Source organism: Scardinius erythrophthalmus (assembly GCF_964197995.2).
Source record: "Scardinius erythrophthalmus genome assembly, chromosome: 12".
In the NCBI taxonomy this organism is placed as follows: Eukaryota; Metazoa; Chordata; class Actinopteri; order Cypriniformes; family Leuciscidae; genus Scardinius; species Scardinius erythrophthalmus.
The window spans coordinates 5,297,175-5,317,664 of NC_138232.1; the positions used below are offsets into that span (position 1 = coordinate 5,297,175).

Genomic DNA, 20,490 nt, shown 5'->3' on the forward strand with positions numbered 1-20,490 from the left:
ATAAATATGCCCAGCTTTAACTTGAGAAACATTAACATTCCCACAGGTAAAGAAACTGCAAGCCATTCTGAAGCCCATGATGTTGAGGAGACTGAAGGATGATGTGGAGAAGAATCTGGCCCCTAAAGAGGAGACAATCATCGAAGTGGAGCTCACTAACATTCAGAAGAAGTACTACCGTGCCATTCTGGAGAAAAACTTTAGCTTCCTTGCCAAGGGAGCGAACCAGCACAACATGCCCAACCTCATCAACACAATGATGGAGCTTCGCAAGTGTTGCAATCACCCATACCTCATTACAGGTGACGTGTGAAAATGACAATTCTTGAAATATCTTGGTTGCGGTTCTCTACATCTCAGCAGTCACACCTCTAATTTGTAGTGCTGACATAGTCTCCCATCTACCTTTCTGTCAGGTGCTGAAGAAAAGATTCTTGAGAGCTTCAGGAAAACCTACAGTTCTGACGCTCTGGATTTTCAGCTCCAGGCAATGATCCAGGCCGCTGGTAAACTAGTGCTTATCGACAAGTTACTGCCCAAACTGCTATCCGGAGGACATAAAGTGCTGGTGTTTTCCCAGATGGTTCGATGCCTTGATATACTGGAGGACTACCTCATTCAGAGGAGGTGAGACAGCTGGTTATTATCCAGTAACATTAGTCATACTTCTATAAAAAAAGCTGTTTTTGAGACTGCAGGTAAATGAGAAAATAGACTGAAAATAGAATGTCAACATGAAATTAAAACACGGTTTACGTCATTTGTTGCTTTTCTTCAAGGATAGTCAAGAAAAACAGAATTTTAAAATTGAGATTTCCAGACCTAAAAAGGTAGTGGAAATGTATAAAAATCTTAGTCATAGCAATTTCTGTAATGCCCATTTAAGAAAATTCTAGCTATGCTCATTTTTCAAATTGGGAAATTCATTGGTCAAAACATATGGGTCCGTAAGTTTTATGTGGGTTGGATGCAAAAACTATATTTCTTATCATCTGAAATTTGTATGCTGCGTGTAGATATACATACGAACGGATTGATGGGAGAGTTCGAGGGAATCTAAGGCAGGCTGCCATCGATCGCTTCAGCAAGGTGGACTCTGACCGCTTCGTGTTCCTCCTCTGTACACGAGCAGGAGGTCTGGGCATCAACCTCACCGCCGCCGACACCTGTATCATATTCGACTCAGACTGGAACCCGCAGAACGACTTGCAGGTGAATGCGGAGCGTCTTTTACAGTATATACAGTATAACTGACTCTCTCCTTTAGCGATTTCCATCCCATATATAAAAAATCCTTTCCAAAAAACACAAATATCACATTTGTTATAAACATGCTTTGAATTCCACAGGCTCAAGCTCGCTGCCACCGGATCGGTCAAAGCAAAGCGGTGAAAGTGTATCGACTTATCACGCGAAACTCATACGAGAGGGAGATGTTTGACAAGGCCAGTCTGAAACTGGGATTGGACAAGGCTGTTCTGCAGGACATCAACCGCAAGGGCAGTCTAAATGGGGTGAGGGATCCACTACATTAAACTTTTGTTTTTGTTTTCCCCACATCTGCCAGTGTTGAATTTATAAAATGTATCAGCCTTAAACAAAAAAAGAAAGAAAGAAAATGATATACTTCCCAAACTGTGGGCTGCGAACCCCTGGGAGTGATGAAAAGCTAATAATTCATTAAATCATAAAAATGAAAAATTAAAACATTATTAATTAAAGTTAAAATTAATTAATTTTTTTGGGTCTGTGTGTAATGTGACCATTAAATAACATGAGAGAACCATAAAGATGTGAATGTGTTGTTAAATTTATTGAAATATTAATAAATTTTAAGTAAATATTTTAGGCCAAAGGGTTTCAGGTGTCAAAAAACTTTTGGAATCTCTGCTGTACTCCAAGAAACACATGTAAATAAAACATCAAGACCCATTGTTATGTGGAAAAAAAATTCTTCCTTTTTTACCACTGAGATAAACAATTTCAGTACGAATATTTTTAAGAACGTTTTGCAGATAAATTTGCTGCTTGTGTTCGATGAGTTTAAATTTTGAATCCTGGGCAGACAGAAATTGAATAGTACGCCACGACTGGCACGTAGACATCAATTGCAGAGTCTTATTTCTTCCTCAGAAGTGTTATATTTAGTTTATGCCATGACTTGCTACACTGACTAGGACAGTATTGTTTAATTACCGTACCTTCCTCTTTCAGGTTCAGCAACTGTCCAAGATGGAGGTCGAAGATCTTCTCAGGAAGGGGGCGTACGGGGCGCTCATGGATGAAGAAGATGAGGGCTCTAAATTTTGCGAGGAGGATATTGATCAGATCCTGCAGCGCCGCACACAGACCATCACAATCCAGACTGAGGGGAAGGGATCAACTTTTGCCAAGGTATACACTACCGTTTAAAAGTTTGGGGTCAGTCAGATTTTTTTATGTTGTTGAAAGTCTCTTATGCTCACCAAGTCTGATTTTATTTGATCAAAAATACTGAAAAAAGAATTATCTGTTTTCTATTTTAATATATTTTAAAATGTTATTTATTCCTGTGATGGCAAAGCTGAGTTTTCAGCATCATTACTCCAGGCTTCAATGTCACATGATCCTTCTACACATCCACAATCCATCTCTATATATAAATGTCAACGAATGTTATATTGGTATTTTATGTGCTAAATTGAAATGTTTTGAGGCGTGGTATGGATCAAATCCAATTATTAGCGTTTTTTTCTTATCTTTTTTTTTCATAAATATGGCAGATGAGCTGGAAAAGTTATGCGAATTTAAAATCTGAATAAGCATTGCATGTATCAATAAAACACAGGCTTTTACTTATGTGATCTCTATCTTGATAAAGTGCTTATAATCCTTTATTATTTACCATTTCCAGGCTAGCTTTGTGTCTTCAGGGAACCGTACAGACATCTCTCTGGATGATCCAAACTTCTGGCAAAAGTGGGCCAAAATTGCTGAACTGGAAATTGACTCCAAGGCAGAAAAGGTAAAAAGTATGATGGTTTAAAAAGCTGAAGCTTTGCATATGAGCTCACTGTGACTCAGGTGGTGCAATACTAGAGAATCAGCTCATAGACTTCACCAGAGAGAGAAAGTGAATGGGGGGTCATTTGAATATCAGCTGATTCAAAACAGATGGCTTGGATTATGTGTGATTGTGAATGTGCGTGTTCTACACCGTTTGCGTGTTGGTGACATTTAAGGAGAAAAATATTGAGATGGCAACACTTTCTGACTAATGTCTTTGTCTCTGCCAGGAGAGTCTGGTGATCGACACGCCTCGCGTAAGGAAGCAGACGCGTCACTATAATTCTTTTGAGGACGATGAACTGATGGAGTTCTCTGAACTGGACAGCGACTCAGAGGAACGACCCTGTCGCACAAGACGTCTCAGTGATCGCAACAGACGCTACCTCCGAGCAGAGTGCTTCAGAGTGGAGAAAAACCTTCTTATTTTTGGGTCAGTGTTTCATTTGCTTTCGGCTGCCCACTCATTCCTTCTGGGTCACCTTCTGTTGCCCTACAACAGACTTTTAATCAAATGAAGTATTTTACAAGCAACTAAAGGAATTCAACATATAAGTTTTCTGCATTTCATTTGCAGATCAAGCAGACCATATATTGGAATAGACTTTGTTTGTAGCCATAAATTAGGCTATATGAAGTTATACATCTCAGACTCTGATGAAATGTCTTTGCTGATTGTACAGGTGGGGTCGCTGGAAGGATATTCTCAATCATGGGCGTTTTAAATGGCACCTGTCGGAGCGAGACATGGAGGTGCTGTGCAGGGCTCTTCTGGTCTACTGTGTTCGCCATTATAAAGGAGACGACAAAATTAAAAGCTTCATCTGGGATCTGATTACACCCACTAAAGATGGACATAATCAAACACTGCAAAACCACTCAGGTTATTAATGGATTTGTTCACACTCTCTTGAATTTTTTGCATCAATTCATTAATTATTTTTTGGATGACTTTATTCACGATTAGACATAATCAATTGACATTTAAACAGACCAATAAATTAATCAATTAATAATTAACATTAATGTTACAATTGCAAAAAAATTTTTTAGAGCTAATTAAACATTTTTAAATTCACAGTTTAATTTGTTTGCTACCAATTCAATTACGAATTAAATTAATTATCAGTTTAAATTATTTGCAATTTATTATCATTATTTTGATGTCAGGATATTATTTAATCTACCAATAACAATTTTAAAAAGTACATAATAATAGTATTTATATGTCCATAGATAATAGTAAATAACTCTTTTTTTTCTTTTTTTTTACTTTGAACAAGTCACATCATGAATGCTTTCACTGCTTGAAGGATCACTGAAAACATTTGTGCTGAAATTGTTTAATCAATAAAATTGACAATTGAATGTTGATTAATCATAAGCGTCCCTAATCCTTGATTATTTGATTATTCAAATTAAATGAACTGACTGCTTTTCATACAATTGTTGCATAATGATCAAAATTAAGACATTAAAAAACCATAACAATTGCGTTTCACCTGTCCAGGTCTGTCTGCTCCTGTCCCACGTGGTCGTAAAGGAAAGAAACTAAAGAACCAGTTGAGTCCACCTGAGCTGAAGAATGCTGACTGGCTGGCCCACTGTAACCCAGAGGTCGTGCTTCAGGACGACAGCTACAAGAAACACCTCAAACAACATTGCAACAAGTAAGACTTCATAAAGAATTCAAGCATCTTCAAAATTTCATGTTGTAATGCATGCAGATGAACATGTAGATATTGTGTAACATTAGTTTAATGCATTTAATGTCAGTGTAGCAAAAGTACATTTTGCACCCTGGTTATACATACATAAATAGTGAGTACTATAATTGGGGTGCATAATTAACAATTTCCTAAATCCTGCCAGTAATACAAATATATTTGCAATATGTCTGATCAAATAATATTGTACTGTAATAATAACAATTTATGAACGAGTTTTAATGGTGTGATCATCATGTATCCTGTAATGAACAGGGTGCTACTGAGGGTGCGGATGCTGTACTACCTGAAGGTTGAAGTTCTGGGGGAGGCTGCTAATCAGGCTCTTGAAGGGATCCCAGCCAGGTACTACATGGCCCACAGCCCATTGTAACCTCATGAATACTTAATGAATTCTGTATAAAGCAGTTGTCATTGTTGAGTAGCCTAATATGTAAGGATCTGTGTTTTATGCAGTAAACTGGAGGTAACCCTGCCTGATATCGACTACATTGAGATCCCTACTATTTGGTGGGATTCTGAGGCGGATAAATCGCTGCTTATTGGAGTTCACAAACATGGTGAGACATCATCATAGAACAATGGGTGTAACCGTCACACCCAGTTTTGTGATGCAATTCTCATGCATGCGCAATATAGCAATGGAAATATGTGCAGACATAAATACATACAGGTCATCTTTGAATATAGCAGAGATTTAATGCATTTAGAGCATCTTTTAAAATGTTTTAAATGTCCATATGGTTCCTAACTTGTCCTTGTGTCCCATGTAGGGTATGAGCGGTATAACGCCATGCGTGCAGACCCTGCTCTGTGCTTCCTGGAGCGGGTGGGTATGCCTGATGTCACTGCGCTGACGGTAGAACAAAGTGGAGCAGAAACTGCTTCAGATGCACCTGATAGGTAATATCATTTAAAATCAGCAGCTGAGATAATGTCGCTGTATGTGGGAATACAACAATTGCATCTTTTGACTCTTATGACCATAAACACACGTTTCTTCTTGTGCAGTATCAGCAAAAGTGATGAAATTAAAGAGGAAAACGACATGAAGTCTGAGGAATTAGAAGAGAAAGTAGAGATCAAGGTAACAATAGGAAGTCAAAAGAATATGAAGTCAGATTAATTATGCTAAAGAGTTTTAACCAACTGCACAGACTGTTACTTTAAGTAAAGTTTTCTTTTACAAAGGAGGAGCCCATGTCAGAGGAAACAGGGAAAAATGACACTACAGTGACAGGTATTAAAACCCTCCTTATGTATGTATTTATTCATGCATGTATGTTTTGAAATGTAACTGTTACTGTTGTAACTAAACATTTAATTGTTTGTTAATACTGTTAAGGGGTGGTCACGTAAGATTTTCAGCAGGCACAGTTATTTTGCACCCTATGTCAAACTTAACAGGATATGATGTCACACTCCAAGAATTCTATTTTGAATATATTCTAAATTATTTACTTTTGTAACATCTTCCAGTACTGGATAAATTGAGAAGAATTTACCAGCCATAAATATTTTGACACTATAAATATATATTTTGCATTCTCTTGTATATTTGTGTCAAATATGAGGACATTTTGTTACTTGTAGAAATGCCACTTTATCTTGTCATTTTGTGTAAGATCATTTAGTTTTGATTCTGAAGTTTTAAAACTATAAACATTTTGGCATCCTAACTTACTTTGGTGATACACAACAGCTACTGATCCTTAGTAGACCATTTGTTTTTTTTTTTTCATTTAGCTTTTTTTTTTACTTACTTGCCAAAGATTTTTTGTGTGTTCGTTTTGGACCCTGCTGAGAATATATTTTTTTCCCCATTTACAGATTGGAGGTCAGTTTAAATCCCCTATTGATCAGATATTATCATTTTACTTTGAAAAAAATTACAGGTCAGAATTCTCTTAACTTCTAGTATGCAACAAAAAGCGACAAAAAAGCCTACTCGCATTGGTATCCGTATGAATCCAACACAAAACCTAATGTGACCACCCCTTAAGATGATCTTATTTCAGGTTGAGTCTAATGTAGCATTTCTTTTAAAGGGGGCTTCGTAGCATCTCTGGCAGGAGACCTAATTACAGAGATGATGGAACAGGGGCGGATACAGTGGCCGGCAGGTTCGGCTCTTACAGCACGCTTACGCCGCCTCATTACTGCGTATCAGCGTTACACACGTCGTGAGCCGCTTCGTCATGATTTCCTCTTACATGATGGAATTGCACCTGTGACGTGGCAAATTGGAGAGTTTAGGCACTGCGCAACTGAGCCTGACCCACTCTTTTTGGAGTGGCAACGAAGGTAGGCGATGTGGCGGCAGTTTTATTGTTTAGTCATTTTATCAAGATAAAATGTAAACTGTCATGCTATTTTGCAAATGGAAAATCAGCTTATTTGGAAAAAAATGGTACTATTGTTGATACTAATGGTACAAGGCAGACATGATCATGATAAACGATAGGCACTCAAGTTCTCAGGGTTTTCTTCGTTGGGCAGGTAGCACAATAAAACCCTCTTGGAGAATTTTTTTAATGTTTCCTTTAAAACATCTCAGCTATGCTGTTTTTGAGCATCCCACCAGAGCATTGTGTTTTTAAGATACCCTGTCATATAAAAAAAATAATCCATTTCATTGCACCCTATCTTGCTGTTTTTAAAATGTCAGTACATTTTCTTAAGTCTTAAGGCTCCTGATTGAGGTGAGGTGAAACTGAAACCAGACTAATTATACAGGGCATTCATAAGACTGATTAGTTAGCAGCAGCAACAACAGCTAAAGAGGATTATTGGTTAGCATAAAATCCTGGAGGATAGTATGAACACTGAAGAATGTTGAAAGGTCATGATGAACTTTGGAAGAATAGTATTTTGGTACTGCATCAGGTAAGAAGTTAATAGTTTATGATAGCTGAAAATCTGTTAATTCAGTATTTGAGGCAGATTTTAAGGTGTATGCACTCCTGAGATAACATATTGCCTTTAACACAGGTGGACACGTCGTGAGCAGGCTGACTTCTATCGCACAGTGTCCTCGTTTGGAGTAGTGTATGACCCAGACAAGAAAATCTTTGACTGGGGCCAGTTCCGTGCACTTGCTCGATTGGAGAGGAAGACTGACGAAAGCTTGGAGAGATATTTCCACAGCTTTGTTTCAATGTGTCGCACTGCATGTAGACTGCCGCCTAGAAAAGATGAAGGTAAAATGGATATTAGAGTTGAGACGAACAAACTAATTAGAGATAGTTTGGTGAGAAGATTAATAGCAACTTTATCTGTCATAACGTATACATAAATTCTTGTCTCATGTAGGTACCGTTGATCCTTCGCTGTTTGTGGAACCCATTACAGAAGAGCGAGCTGCCCGAACATTATACCGTATTGAGCTTTTGAGAAAGGTCCGTGAGCAAGTATTGCGGCACCCACTCCTGGGGGCACGACTGCAACTTTGTCGCCCTAGTTTGTACTTGCCCGTCTGGTGGGAGTGTGGCAAACATGATCGTGATCTTCTCATTGGTGTTGCTAAGCATGGCTTGAGTCGAACTGACTTCTACATCCTCAATGACCCTCAACTATCCTTCCTGGAGGCCCATCGGAACTATGTTCATAAAGAAAACCACAGATATCCAGTCCCAGGCTTGCCTCACCATCATTGCTGCTTGTATGATGCCAACCTTGGACATTGTCAATCCCCACAACCTCCGGAGTATCACCACACACCTTCACCCCACACGCCAACACAACTTGTCCATACTCATGGGCATCACCAGCCCACAGAAGTGGTAGCGTCAGAGCCAGGAAGTTCCCTGGGAATAGGTTCAGGAAACAGGGAAGGGTTTTTAGACTGCCCTCCATTAGATGACTCACTGGAGTTGGGGTCTTTACAACATGAAGGCTTGACATCAGACACACTACATAGCAAATCTGGTAAAGAGGCCTTCAACGGATTCCCGTTCAATTCTGCAACTGGTGGGCTGAATATGCTAAATTCGTATGGTGTGCAGGGGGAGCTAAATGGGGCTCAAGGAGATATAGTGGACTCCATAGCTGGGAAACTTCGAAGCGATGTTCTGGTGGGAGAGCAAGGGTCCTCGGAGGAGACTGGCTTGATGGCTCCTTCTGTGGAACTCGATGAACTTCAAACTCCATGGGAAAGCTCAGACCATGTTGAAACCTCTGACATGTTCAACGAGACTGATCCCATTTTGGGAGCACAAGCTTTGGAACCCAGCTTTTTGGATGCTCCTCAACCAGACGATGGACAGGAGGGTGATGAAACACTAACCGACTGTTTGAGCATGCCCAGTTCGGACTCTCAAAGCAACCCTGTCGAGCCACTGGCACCAAGCTTTATGTTGTTCAAAGACCTTAATGTTGGAGAGGCGTCTGTGGATCAGACAGATTTATCATCCAGTCTTCCAGAATATGTTCCACCACCTCTTGGTCTCCCGGATGTTAGTCTTGACCAGGCAGATCCCATTAGTGAGGATCAAGAGGACAAGCTTAGTGATTCCAACATCACACATGGTGTTCCCAGTCCAGGAGAAGGTGCTGAAAGCATAGGGTTCCATTTTGAGAAAGAAGACCTTTCTCTAGACAGTCTGAAGACTAAGGATTCTCAAGATGAACTTGACAAGATGCCTTCAATAGAGTCTCCAAAGGAAAATTGTCTTGAGGAATCCCAGAAAGGGGACTGCAAGGTGACATTTGATGATTCCAATGAAGGAGACTTGGAAGAATCTTACGAGAAGCCTCTAAGAGAGCCAGAAAAAGTGCCTTTAGAGGAGTCTTATGATTTGACTTGTGACGAGACCCTGCAAGAACCTTGTGAAGGGTTTCAGCAAGACTCAGCGGAACAACAATTGGTGGAAGAACCCTCTGAAGAACCCTGCAAAGAACCATCAGAGCCAATAGAAGAGTGCAATCTAACTAACACTACTCTCTCAACAGATTACCCTTTGCCTCCTTCACTCCCATCATCTCCAACTACCTTACCTGACACCTCTGTATCTCCGGTCCTTGATGTAGTCCCAAAACAAGAGTTCCTCATGGATCCAGTGGTGTCAGATGTGAAGCCTGAGCCAGACAGCACTACGCAGACCCCTCACCTTGAGCAAACTGAGGTTTTGGATGTAAAGGACAAGATAAAAGACGAAGATGCAAAGACATCAGGTATTGTGGCTGTAGGCTTCAGCTTTCTACCTTTTTTATGTTTTGTTCTTGATTCTGTTGAATACTGACGTATGAAGTAGCTCCAGGGGCCTCGTTTATAAAACTTTGCATAGGATTTGCATCAGAAGTGGCGTACGGATGAAACAGGACGTGCGTACGCACAGAAATATTCAGATTTATAAAACCGTGCGCACGCACATCCTACGCAGTTTTCCCTTAATGAATCACAATCAATTATAAATGTAGCGCAGCTTTTGCGGCTTCATGTCACGCCCATAGTTGCCCATAAATAGTCTGAAATGCCCACAAGTTAATATTCATCAATTGCAAAATCATGGCAAACACAGAGAGGAAAACCAAGAAACGTAACTTCACTCAATGTGAAGTAGAAATTATCGTTGGCGAGGTGGAAAAGACGAGTAAAATGTTGTTTGGAGGGAACAGTGTGGGCATTACTAATGCCAAAAAGGCACTTGAGTGCCAAAAGGTTGCAGACGCCGTTAATGCTGCAGCCTCACAACCTCAGACCGTAGCCGAAATAAAAAAGAAATGGACATTTTATTACCATCCATTTGATTGGATCTGACAAGCTACAGATGTGTTATGAGGATGAATTGCATACATGCCAATATTATTGCAGAACATATTTCACTTTTCTTTTTGCAAATGTGTTAATTTGCATTTCTGTTGTAATCTTCGTTTGATTTAGTTTTTTTTACACTGCAGATCGATCAAACGGGTGTTCGTGTCGGCTGTTAATTGTAAGACTTGCTTTGTGAAGTCTTCATGTTATTTATGAGAGGCAGTATTAACATTTCTTTTTCACAACGGTCTACAGTTTCACACACTTTCATGTGTTTCTTCCATCTGCCGGCGTACGCCTGGGTCAGAGTTTGTGTGAAGGACCACACATTTTCCCGTCAAGTTTGCTTTTTATAAATACCAATTATTGCGTAGAGAGCGGCGTACGCCTTCTTTTGTGCGTACGCAACGTTTATAAATGAGGCCCCAGGTCTTTTGCCCACATTCATGTTTCTTTATACTAAGCTAAATTTTATTATTATTATTATTATTATTACAAAACTAGTAATGGCATATTTGGCTGTTTCCCCCTTTTGGTGAAAAACATCTTAAACTAGCAAAGCTGGTTTGCCTGTCTTAGCTGGTGTAAGCCTGTCTTGCTGATCCTCTAGCCTGGCCAAGTTGGTGTTCAGCTTGTTGGGCAGCTGTTCTCCAAGTCTGACCACCTTATAAGTGTCCACAAACTAACCAGATCAGCTTGAGCAGGTTGAGAGACCAGCAAACTAACTTGGGCTATTTTAAGCTCACTTGTTTGGTACCATGAGGATGTACAAACCAGTTTTAAGGACGAAACTGTATTAGGTCAAAAAGATTATATAAGCAGAATAATTGACTCCTGACTGAAAATTATTGATGTTTGTCATTAGTTTTTTCTAAACGTTGACAAACTCTAGACCGATTTGGTTGATGGAATCACTTTGCCAACTTATTCAGACAAATTACATGCTGATGAATGATTGTTTCTCACAAAAACCAAAGAAAACAAATTGAAGTTAGTTTTATTTAGTCTCTGTCTAGCAACATGCTTTGAAAAAACGTATTCCTTTTTTTTAGCATTATTGGGAGATGTTGATGCACCACGCTTTGCGCTGCCCATGTGCGAGATGGCAGACAGTGTCCATGAAATAAGGGAACCAACCATTGCTCAGCTTTTACAGGAGAAAGCACTCTTCTCCTTCTCAGAGTGGCCTAAGGTATTGACATGTTAGTGATTGTTTCCTGCCTGTATTATTGTCTTTTTCCATGCCTCATTAATTAGTTATACTGAAAATAGATATTGAATATATATTGCATATTCTACAGAACTTGTGAAAATCTTGTCTTGTAATGTAAATGGTAAAGTTGGTTTCAGCTCACAGCATACCACTAGACATGTATCAGTCACCTATTGCTGCAGTTTGACCCATTTCATACACCGTCTTGTGTTTTTGTTCTCTCTACAGGACAGAGTGATCATCAACCGTATTGACAGTATCTGCCATACTATCTTAAAGGGGAAGTGGCCTTCCTCTAGTCAACAGTATGAGTCTACCTCTGCATCGGCTAACACCTGCATGCCCAGCAGTGCCCACCAGAGGGCAGGATTTCTGACTACCAGAATGCCTATATCTCAGAGCCTTAATTTCAACCTCCCACATACAGTACCCCACTTACCAAAGGTAAGAAGATCACATCCACAGACTGGATGTTTTTAAAGGTGTCTGCAAATCCTTCAAAAGTTTTGAAATGTCTTAAATTCAAAGCAAGTTTTGGAAATATCTTGAGTTTAAATGAAAAACCTGGGAATATCAAGACATTTCCAACGTGTGATTTTTGAGGCCTGAAAAGTCATGGAAATTAATGAGATCTTGAAATGTCACACATGCACACAGTCCCATTGATTTACAACTCTTGTCCCAACAGGAGCGGTTAGTTGCCCCAGCATTTCTCTCTGAGCTCAAACGTCCCAGGCGTGGGTTTGAATTCGAGGCAGAAGTCCTTGCCAAACCAAGCCATCTTGGAGAAAAGATCCAGGTTGGCGTGTCTCATCGTGCTAACGCTCTTCTACTTAATGGTTGGCAGGATGCCGCTATTGACCTCTCCAAACCAACAGAACTAACGGCTGGTGGAGACAGTGGGCCAATCAGTCATATGAGCCACACTGTCCAGTCAGCGCCCCACAAAATAACCGGGATAGGCTCCATACAAGGCTCACTGGGATTGGATATGGCTGGCATTTTGCAGGCTGGCTTAATTCACCCTGTCACAGGGCAGATTGTCAACGGCAGTCTTCGTCGTGATGATTCAATGTTGAGACGGAGAAGAGGACGAAGAAGAAATGTAGAGACTCCTGATCTTGGCTTTATGAAGGGACGAGCCATGAACTTGCCTGAACAACAGGTTTGTGGAACCGCTCATCACTGAAATAGATACAATAGGACACCCAAAAAGGAACATGTCCCCATGTCATTCTAGCCTCATAGTATTAGTTTTGTGAAACATAAAAGCAGATCTGCTGCTCTCTTCTATCTACCTTTAAAAAAATAAAAACACCTGCAAAGATTAAAGTCTTCATCAGAAGTCGTATGGGCTGCTTTCATGTTGCTTTTTGTGTTTTATAAGTAAAAAGTAAATACATCACGATTAAGATGGCTTATAATAGTAACCATGGCATTTTTTTTTTCAGAAAGTATGTTTTTGTATGTTTTTCATAAGAATATAAAAAAATCTGAATAACTGTGATTTTGAAAGACATTTTTATTTTAAACTTAATTTTGCCATGAAAATAGCCTTTGATGCTTATATGACATTAAATTAAATAAATAAAAAGTTAATATTTAATATTATTAATGAGTATTTAATTTTGTTTTATGTATTAACCATATTATTTATTTAATTTATTATTAATAATTTTAATATAAATAAATATGAACCATTCATTTGTTTATCTTTGTTCATTACACAGTGTGGGTCAGAGAGCATCAGCCAGCCTGTTGTGTCCTCAACATCCTCTCAGTCAGAATGCCCTCCATCCACCCCGACTACACTTCCTACTCACCCTCCAGCAAACTCTCCAGCTCCTCCTCCAGCCTCAGAGACCCTGAGTGTGAGCGTGGACAGGGAAACGGCCAATAAAGGCCTAATGGAATGGCTCCGACAAAACCCCAACTACAACATGGAGCTTTCTGCTTTTCCATCGGTTAGTTAGAAACAGAACAGTTTTATGTTGTGAGACTAAAAAGTAATATTTCTGTGGCTTTTTGTTTTGAGAATTATAAACATTCTTGTTTAAAGACAACATGAAATCAAAATTGACCCTATTTCTGAATTCATGTTGCTCTTGTTATTTGGCATAATTCCGTGCACATTATTCCGTAGTTTACACAATCCATTAAATTTCCATTGGATAAAATTATCACATGAGTAGTAGTACTTCACATTAGTGCTAAAATAGATGTGAATACCGTTTCATGTTGAGTTTAATGGTATTGTCTCTTTATTTTTGTGTACTTTAAGGTGCTTTAAAAAAACAATTTTTTCATCCAGAAAGATATTTGAATGATCCTAATTGTGAATGTTTAGTGTGTACAGCTGATATACGCCTTAATATAAATATAATTGACATTTAATACATTACTATAACTTAATTTATATTGTATGTCTTTCATAGTCTCAGAATGCAAGCATGTTGCACAGTTTCTTGGAGCGTCCAAAGCAGAGAAGGCATCGCTGCAAAGATCCCACCAAGCTCGACGTCAGCTCTCTAACTGGAGAGGAGAGAGTCCCAGTAGTGCACAGAAACACAGGCCGCAGGGTAACAAAAACACACATACCATTTTTGTTTTTTATTAGTTTCCTCAGATTGATTTCATTTAATTTTAATACCACAATTCCTCTGGTTGCAGCTTGGAGGCGCTATGGCTCCAGCCATTAAAGAGCTCTCTCGATGGCTGGATGCAAATTCAGAATACTCTGTGGCTCCTGATTGGGCGGATGTGGTGAAGCATTCAGTGAGTCCTTCATGTTCTGTTTAGAAAGAGACAGACACTGAAGCCACTTGTGAATATGTAGTTTGTAGTAATACAGTATAACTGAATATATCTTAATTATCAAGGTTAAGCAGCTAAATGTTGCTTAAAGTTTAAAGGTTTAGAGTAGAGTTGAGACAGAATCGTAGTAAGATCACTCTTTCTCAAGCACCACAAAATCCTTATAGTTTTCCTTGGATGAAAAGCATTTGCTAAATGTCTGCTAATCTCTTGATGCCATTTCACAGATTCTGAGTTCATGTCATCTGCATGAAATCCCTCATAGGGATGTCTGTAATAGTCTATGCTATAGTCTGCAATACTCTATTGTATATAAATATATTATAAGGGTAAGTAGGGTGCCTAAATATCTAAAAATTATTTATTATTTTACACTTTAAAAAGTTTTGATTTTAGAAAATATATTATCTGCTTATTCTGTATTTTACTGAAATCCATTCAAGTTTGAATTCTGCAATTGACCAATTAGAATCAAGAAAGAGTTATAAATTATACTGTAGTACTTCTTTCTAATTAATTATTAAACTTAATTATCTTTAAACTTGTTCATTTATGTCCAAATTTAACTTCTACTTTATTAAAGGGATAGTTCACTTTGAAATAAAATTTTGGTTGTTTTTAGCTTACTTCAAGGGCATCCAAGATGTAGGTGTCTTTTTTTCCGCAGTAGTTTCAATTTTGATATTTTTAGGTCAAACCGTTCTTGTCTTTCAGTCATTTGATGCAGGTCTATGGTCACTGTCTCAAAGAGCATGCATCGTCCAAATTAAACAGCCACGTCCAAGTGATCTGAGGGCATGGGCGCTTCCTGCTGTGTGACGTGTGCGCAGACTGGTGCATAGATATATATACACTAGATGTCGCCTTAAAGACATTCGTTCCAATGAACTGCTGTAGCCTAGGCGACATCTAGTATATATATATATATCTATGCACCAGTCTGCGCACACATCAAACAGCAGGAAGCGCGCGCCCTCAGATCACTTTATAAGAGGTATAAACGATATAAATACTGTTCGTTTACTCACACAAACCGCTTGTTTCGTGTCTTAGGCCATCAATGTGTACTTACGATGGGGAATTGTTTAATTTGGACGAAGGGGAATTGTTTAATTTGGACTCTGTGCATGCTCTTTGAGACAGTGACCATAGACCTGCATTATATGACTGACAGACAAGAACGGTTTGACCTAAAAATATCAAAATTGAAACTACTGCGGAAAAAAAAGACACCTACATCTTGGATGCCCTTGAGGTAAGCTAAAACATACCAAAATTTTATTTCAAAGTGAACTATCCCTTTAATACAATCTTTGATATACTGAATGAACATACATTGTTTTCATATCCCAGGGTTTTCTACCGGAGGGCAAATTCGCACGCATCCTCACTGGACCTGTGTGTCGGGATCCCGGTCCACGCAGAAGAGGCAGGCGACCCCGCAGCGAGATGCCCAAAGCCCCCGAGCTCCCCGCTGGCATGGCTCCGCTCTTCATGAACGGTGGGCTCATTGGCAGCATGGACCTGGTTAGTTTACCCAATCTCCGCAATGTCCCTGGTATCCCACTCACCGGTATCATGGGCTTTCCTCATGGTTTCGCCACTGCTGTAACATCAGGAGATGATGCCAAGAATGGCCTCGGCATGTTACCCATGATGCTCCATGGCATGGCGGCCGTGCAGCCGCCCATGTATAGCGCTCACATGAGTGGGATGATGAGTCAGTCACTTTCCACGGCAACATCCACTATGTCCACCGTAACTGCATCCTCAACAGCGAGCGTGACTACGAACTCCGCAACCGTAACCTCAACCTCAAGCCCGCCGGATAGTTCGGATACTGCACTTCAGCGGGATAACACAAGCTCTCCGATGAGCACGGAGAACTGGATTAAGGAGGAAGCAAAGCAAGGAGGGGAAGAGAAAAAAGTGTCCGCTTCGGTGTCTACAGCTGCGGCCACTAGCAGCAGTAGTAGTAGTTGCATCACAAGCACCGGCAGCCATTTGACCTTTAACCCCTTTCTAATCCCGGGAATGTCACATAGTCTGTTGTATCCGCATATGTTCTTGCCACCAGGCAGTATAATGGCACTCCCCGCTATGCCTGCAGCAGACAGCACGGGCAGCCCGAAGAGGAAGAGGAAGAAGGTCAGAGAGGAAGGACTCGTGGAGGGAAATGGGAACGTTGGTGTGCAGATGGACGCCGAGGAATCGAAGGGGGTTAAAGTCGAACAGACACCCGAACGAAAGAGCCAGGAGGGTGTAATGGAAGAAGATGGACATGATGTAAATTCAGCTCTGGTCAAGGATTCTTCTGACCATATACAAGATCCTTCTGAGGATAAAAGTACTGAAGAAAAGGAAAAAAACAAAATGGGAGAAGAACCTGAGCAAGATTCTCAAGGCCCGTGTGACGGTGGAGACTAGAATGCATCCTCACGTTTGGGCCGCAGTACTTTTGTGTGTGTCGTGTCGGTAAAAGTTTGTGTATAGGACTTTGATTATCAATGTATTGTTTATAGATCTGCCCTTGTAATTTCACTGACATCTACTCTACCTTCTGGGTGTGTGCTAAAGAAATGGACACTTGAAGCATGCAAACGCTCAGAGGTCTTGAATCCTACAAAGGGGGGACATCATCATTGTTGTTAGCAGGTTCCTTTTGCATCTTGGGAATGGACGCTCAGAAGATTCTGTCTATTGACGGAGAACGCTCTTAGTGACCCCAGCATTCCCCATCCCCCGCCCCCTCGATTAGGTGTTATTCACTAGCATCTTTCACAGATTCTCAGAAAGTGGTAGGATGTTGGTATTGTGCAAAAAAAAGACAGCAGTGTCACTCCATAATGGTGGTTCGGATCATGCTTTTATAGTTGCATAAGACCTAGATTCATGTTTTGAAACATTTCTCTGAGTAATGTAACGAAAACGCTCATCCCATTGGTAAATTACCAGCAGTGCTGCGTCTGATTCGTTCTTGATGGACCACAGTATTTTGTTCTTAGTTGCTTGCTGCTATGTATTCATTTTAGTCAAGATTTTAACCTAAATCTTTTACAAAGCTATAGATGGCATGAGTGCAACATGGTGAGTGCAATGGAAACTCAAAAAGAGCTAGGCTTGAAGTTGATGGCAAAGAACAATCCAAAACAAAATTGATTTATCTTTTGTTTTGTTTGTCTTATTGTTTTTGGTATCGTTTCCACATTGTCGCTTTTGATAAGGTGCCCCCGTTGCGATACTACTAATCATTTATATAGATGGTTATATGTACTTGGGGGTTCTGCAAGTCCAAGGGCGAAGCATTAGTGCCATAGATGAGACTCGGTTCTAAAAGGTTTTGGTTCATGGGCGTACAAAATAAAAGCCTGACGCAAAGCGTTTGTAGCAAAATTGTGAGAACTGTGTTTTAGTGAATTTAAAGGGATAGTCCCCTGTCATCATTTAGTCACCCTCATGTCATTCAAACATGTATGACTGACTGTGGAGCACAAAAGCATAATGCTCACAATGCGCTTTTCCATACAATGAAAGCATAAAATGGCTGTCAAGCTTCAAAAATAACCATGCAACTACACTTTTCCTCATGCAAAGCTATTGTGTGACTTGGAATATAGTGCATAATTAATTTGGACTGTTTATAGTGTTTTTGTCCTCCTTGGAGCTTGATAAGTTCCGGTCATTGTGCTTTTGTTTCACTGAAGAAAAGCACGTCACACAGGTTTGAAAGTGAGTAAATGATGCCAGAAAGTTTTGTTTTGGGTGATGTATTGCGTCACCCAGAATAAGACAAAAATATCTTTGCAAATCTCCTTTTTTTTTTTTTTTTTTTGCGTTCACTAAAGCCCTGTGGGTTGACAGGAAGACATCGGACCGTCTCGTTCTCATGGGTTCATTCATTGCTCTTGTTTTCTCTGGTTCATTTGAAAATATTGTAAAGTAAAACCTACCAAGATTTTTGAAAACATGTAAATCTATCTAGCTGTATCTTGCTGTTACTTTTGTTTACAAGCACACAATGTTATTTTTTTTCCTTGCCAGTATGATGTCTCATATTGGGGGGACGTGTGAAGAAAAAAAGCAGCACTAGTGAGTTTTTTATTATTATTTGAAATACTTTACACTCGTTGATAACCAGAGATAATTTAACTTGTTTTCTCCCCCAATCGCAACAGGGTCTCTCTTTTGTGGGAGTAGTCATTTTCCACCTTCTCATCTTACTCATTTTTTCAGTTTTCGGATGTGAAAACGTTTTTGCACAGTCTTTTTGGTGAATGTTTACCTGTAATTGTGTTCCGTCTTTGTTTGTGTGTTTGTGTGGACGCATGCGCACGCTTGCACATGTCACTTGTACATTTTGACCTGTACATGTAAACCTGTACTGTATATTTCTTGTCTAAACAAAAAACAACAAATCATGGTCACCTTCAAAAAACATGCTGTTGTTGCCTTGTCACACTTTTTGTGACACCATAATGTAATTTATTTTGCTTTTATTTCTCTTTTTTACTTTTCCAGATTCACCTAATACGACATTTCCTATTTCTCATCACATCTATCTTCTTGTGTTCACTTTGCAATGCCTTATTTAGCATTTTATATATGGATGTTTGTTACATCTTTATGTTGGGAAAATATATATCAAAGTACTTGTGTACAGTGTCAACGTTTTGGGAAGCAGACTCGGTCATACAAGTTAAAATGCAGACGCTCTAGTTGTACAGATACTGTGCTTTTCAAATCGTAACATTTCTCAAATAACATAACCAGGTCTATTTCCTCTCTAGACTCATTCAAAACAGTATTGCAAAGCACAAAGTCTATTTGACTTTCAAAAATGTCTCATTTTTAGTCTGAAGGCTTAGTTCTGATCGTTCTCTATTGTCCCTACAATGCTGTCTCAGTAGCATCTGGTGAACAAAACCCACAGACCTCGTCTAGACCTGTGGATGATTACGTTACCCTCGCTTTTTGACATTTTGATAAGTTCGTAACTCCATTAAAGGCCTTCAAAGCTGCAAGGAGAAGCACAGCCGGTATATGTACAACTGGAGAGTTCAGACTGTTAGGCTGAGAATGCTGCATTGCTGGTTGTACGTGTATTGATTTTATTAATGTACCGTTTGTTGGAAATATATAGTTTGAAAACCCAACAATATTGTTGCAAACTCAAAAACACTCCCGTTTAATTCAATTTGAAACATGGTGTTTGAAAAGAAAGTCTCCCTGGTGCAGTATCTGGGCCCATTTGAAGATCAATGAATATCTATTCAATAACACTCCAAATAACCATTTTTGCCTTTCTCTTTCAACTGAAACGGTTTGGTAATTCATCCAAAAGTCTGATCAATTTCAAATGTTACCTGTATTTATTGTGTTTTACTGTCTCTAAGTTGTCTCCTTGTGTATTGCAACATGTACATAAACTTTCTGTCTCCAGGTTTTGGATGTTTTTCTATATTTGATTTCAACACGGATTCATTTTACTTTCCATAAAAGCTGAACTGTTCTGCAAATGGTAATGCTGACTGTATCCACGTGTAAAAATATGTCTCTGGATACTTTGAGAGCAAAAAGCCTTTCCCCCTCAGCCCCCCTACCTCCATTTTTCATGGATTAATCAAAGGGAGATTATTTTAGTAGCTTTGCATAGTGCATTTCTGATGGGGAACAAGAGAATTGGGAATTGTTGGGTACCATACGCCAGTGTCATTTGGTCAGACTCTGTCTGCATTGAATATTTCCAATGCTTTTAAATATGCACGTAGTAGGAGACTGGATTTTGCTTGGCCACTGTCAGTGTTTGCATGCCAGGACCTGCTAATAAGACCCAGTCTTTACATTTGAAGCAGTTCCCATACTTAAGTGTATGCAAGGCAGGCTACTATAGAGTGTTTCTGATAACAGAGCTGCTTAGCCAGACAGAATAAAATCCG

The 20,490-nt window shown here is 39.6% G+C and overlaps 1 protein-coding gene across 2 annotated transcripts in view; it reads left to right on the plus strand.

Moving 5' to 3' along the window:
* Positions 1-20,005, plus strand: part of chd6 (chromodomain helicase DNA binding protein 6) — a 38,579-nt gene extending 18,574 nt beyond the window's left edge. For both annotated transcript variants that reach the window (XM_081381058.1, XM_081381059.1), the window contains exons 15-38: positions 47-302; positions 417-627; positions 1,017-1,212; positions 1,350-1,514; positions 2,215-2,394; positions 2,894-3,004; positions 3,276-3,478; positions 3,729-3,928; positions 4,556-4,715; positions 5,028-5,117; positions 5,229-5,332; positions 5,546-5,675; positions 5,784-5,859; positions 5,964-6,012; positions 6,821-7,076; positions 7,764-7,972; positions 8,085-9,944; positions 11,580-11,719; positions 11,969-12,184; positions 12,429-12,905; positions 13,471-13,704; positions 14,176-14,319; positions 14,411-14,515; positions 15,908-20,005. In XM_081381058.1, the coding sequence (XP_081237184.1) occupies positions 47-302; positions 417-627; positions 1,017-1,212; positions 1,350-1,514; positions 2,215-2,394; positions 2,894-3,004; positions 3,276-3,478; positions 3,729-3,928; positions 4,556-4,715; positions 5,028-5,117; positions 5,229-5,332; positions 5,546-5,675; positions 5,784-5,859; positions 5,964-6,012; positions 6,821-7,076; positions 7,764-7,972; positions 8,085-9,944; positions 11,580-11,719; positions 11,969-12,184; positions 12,429-12,905; positions 13,471-13,704; positions 14,176-14,319; positions 14,411-14,515; positions 15,908-16,981 (6,846 nt within the window). In that variant the 3' untranslated portion in view covers positions 16,982-20,005. The remainder of the gene's footprint in view (positions 1-46; positions 303-416; positions 628-1,016; positions 1,213-1,349; positions 1,515-2,214; positions 2,395-2,893; positions 3,005-3,275; positions 3,479-3,728; positions 3,929-4,555; positions 4,716-5,027; positions 5,118-5,228; positions 5,333-5,545; positions 5,676-5,783; positions 5,860-5,963; positions 6,013-6,820; positions 7,077-7,763; positions 7,973-8,084; positions 9,945-11,579; positions 11,720-11,968; positions 12,185-12,428; positions 12,906-13,470; positions 13,705-14,175; positions 14,320-14,410; positions 14,516-15,907) is intronic.
* Positions 20,006-20,490: the final 485 nt, after the last annotated feature.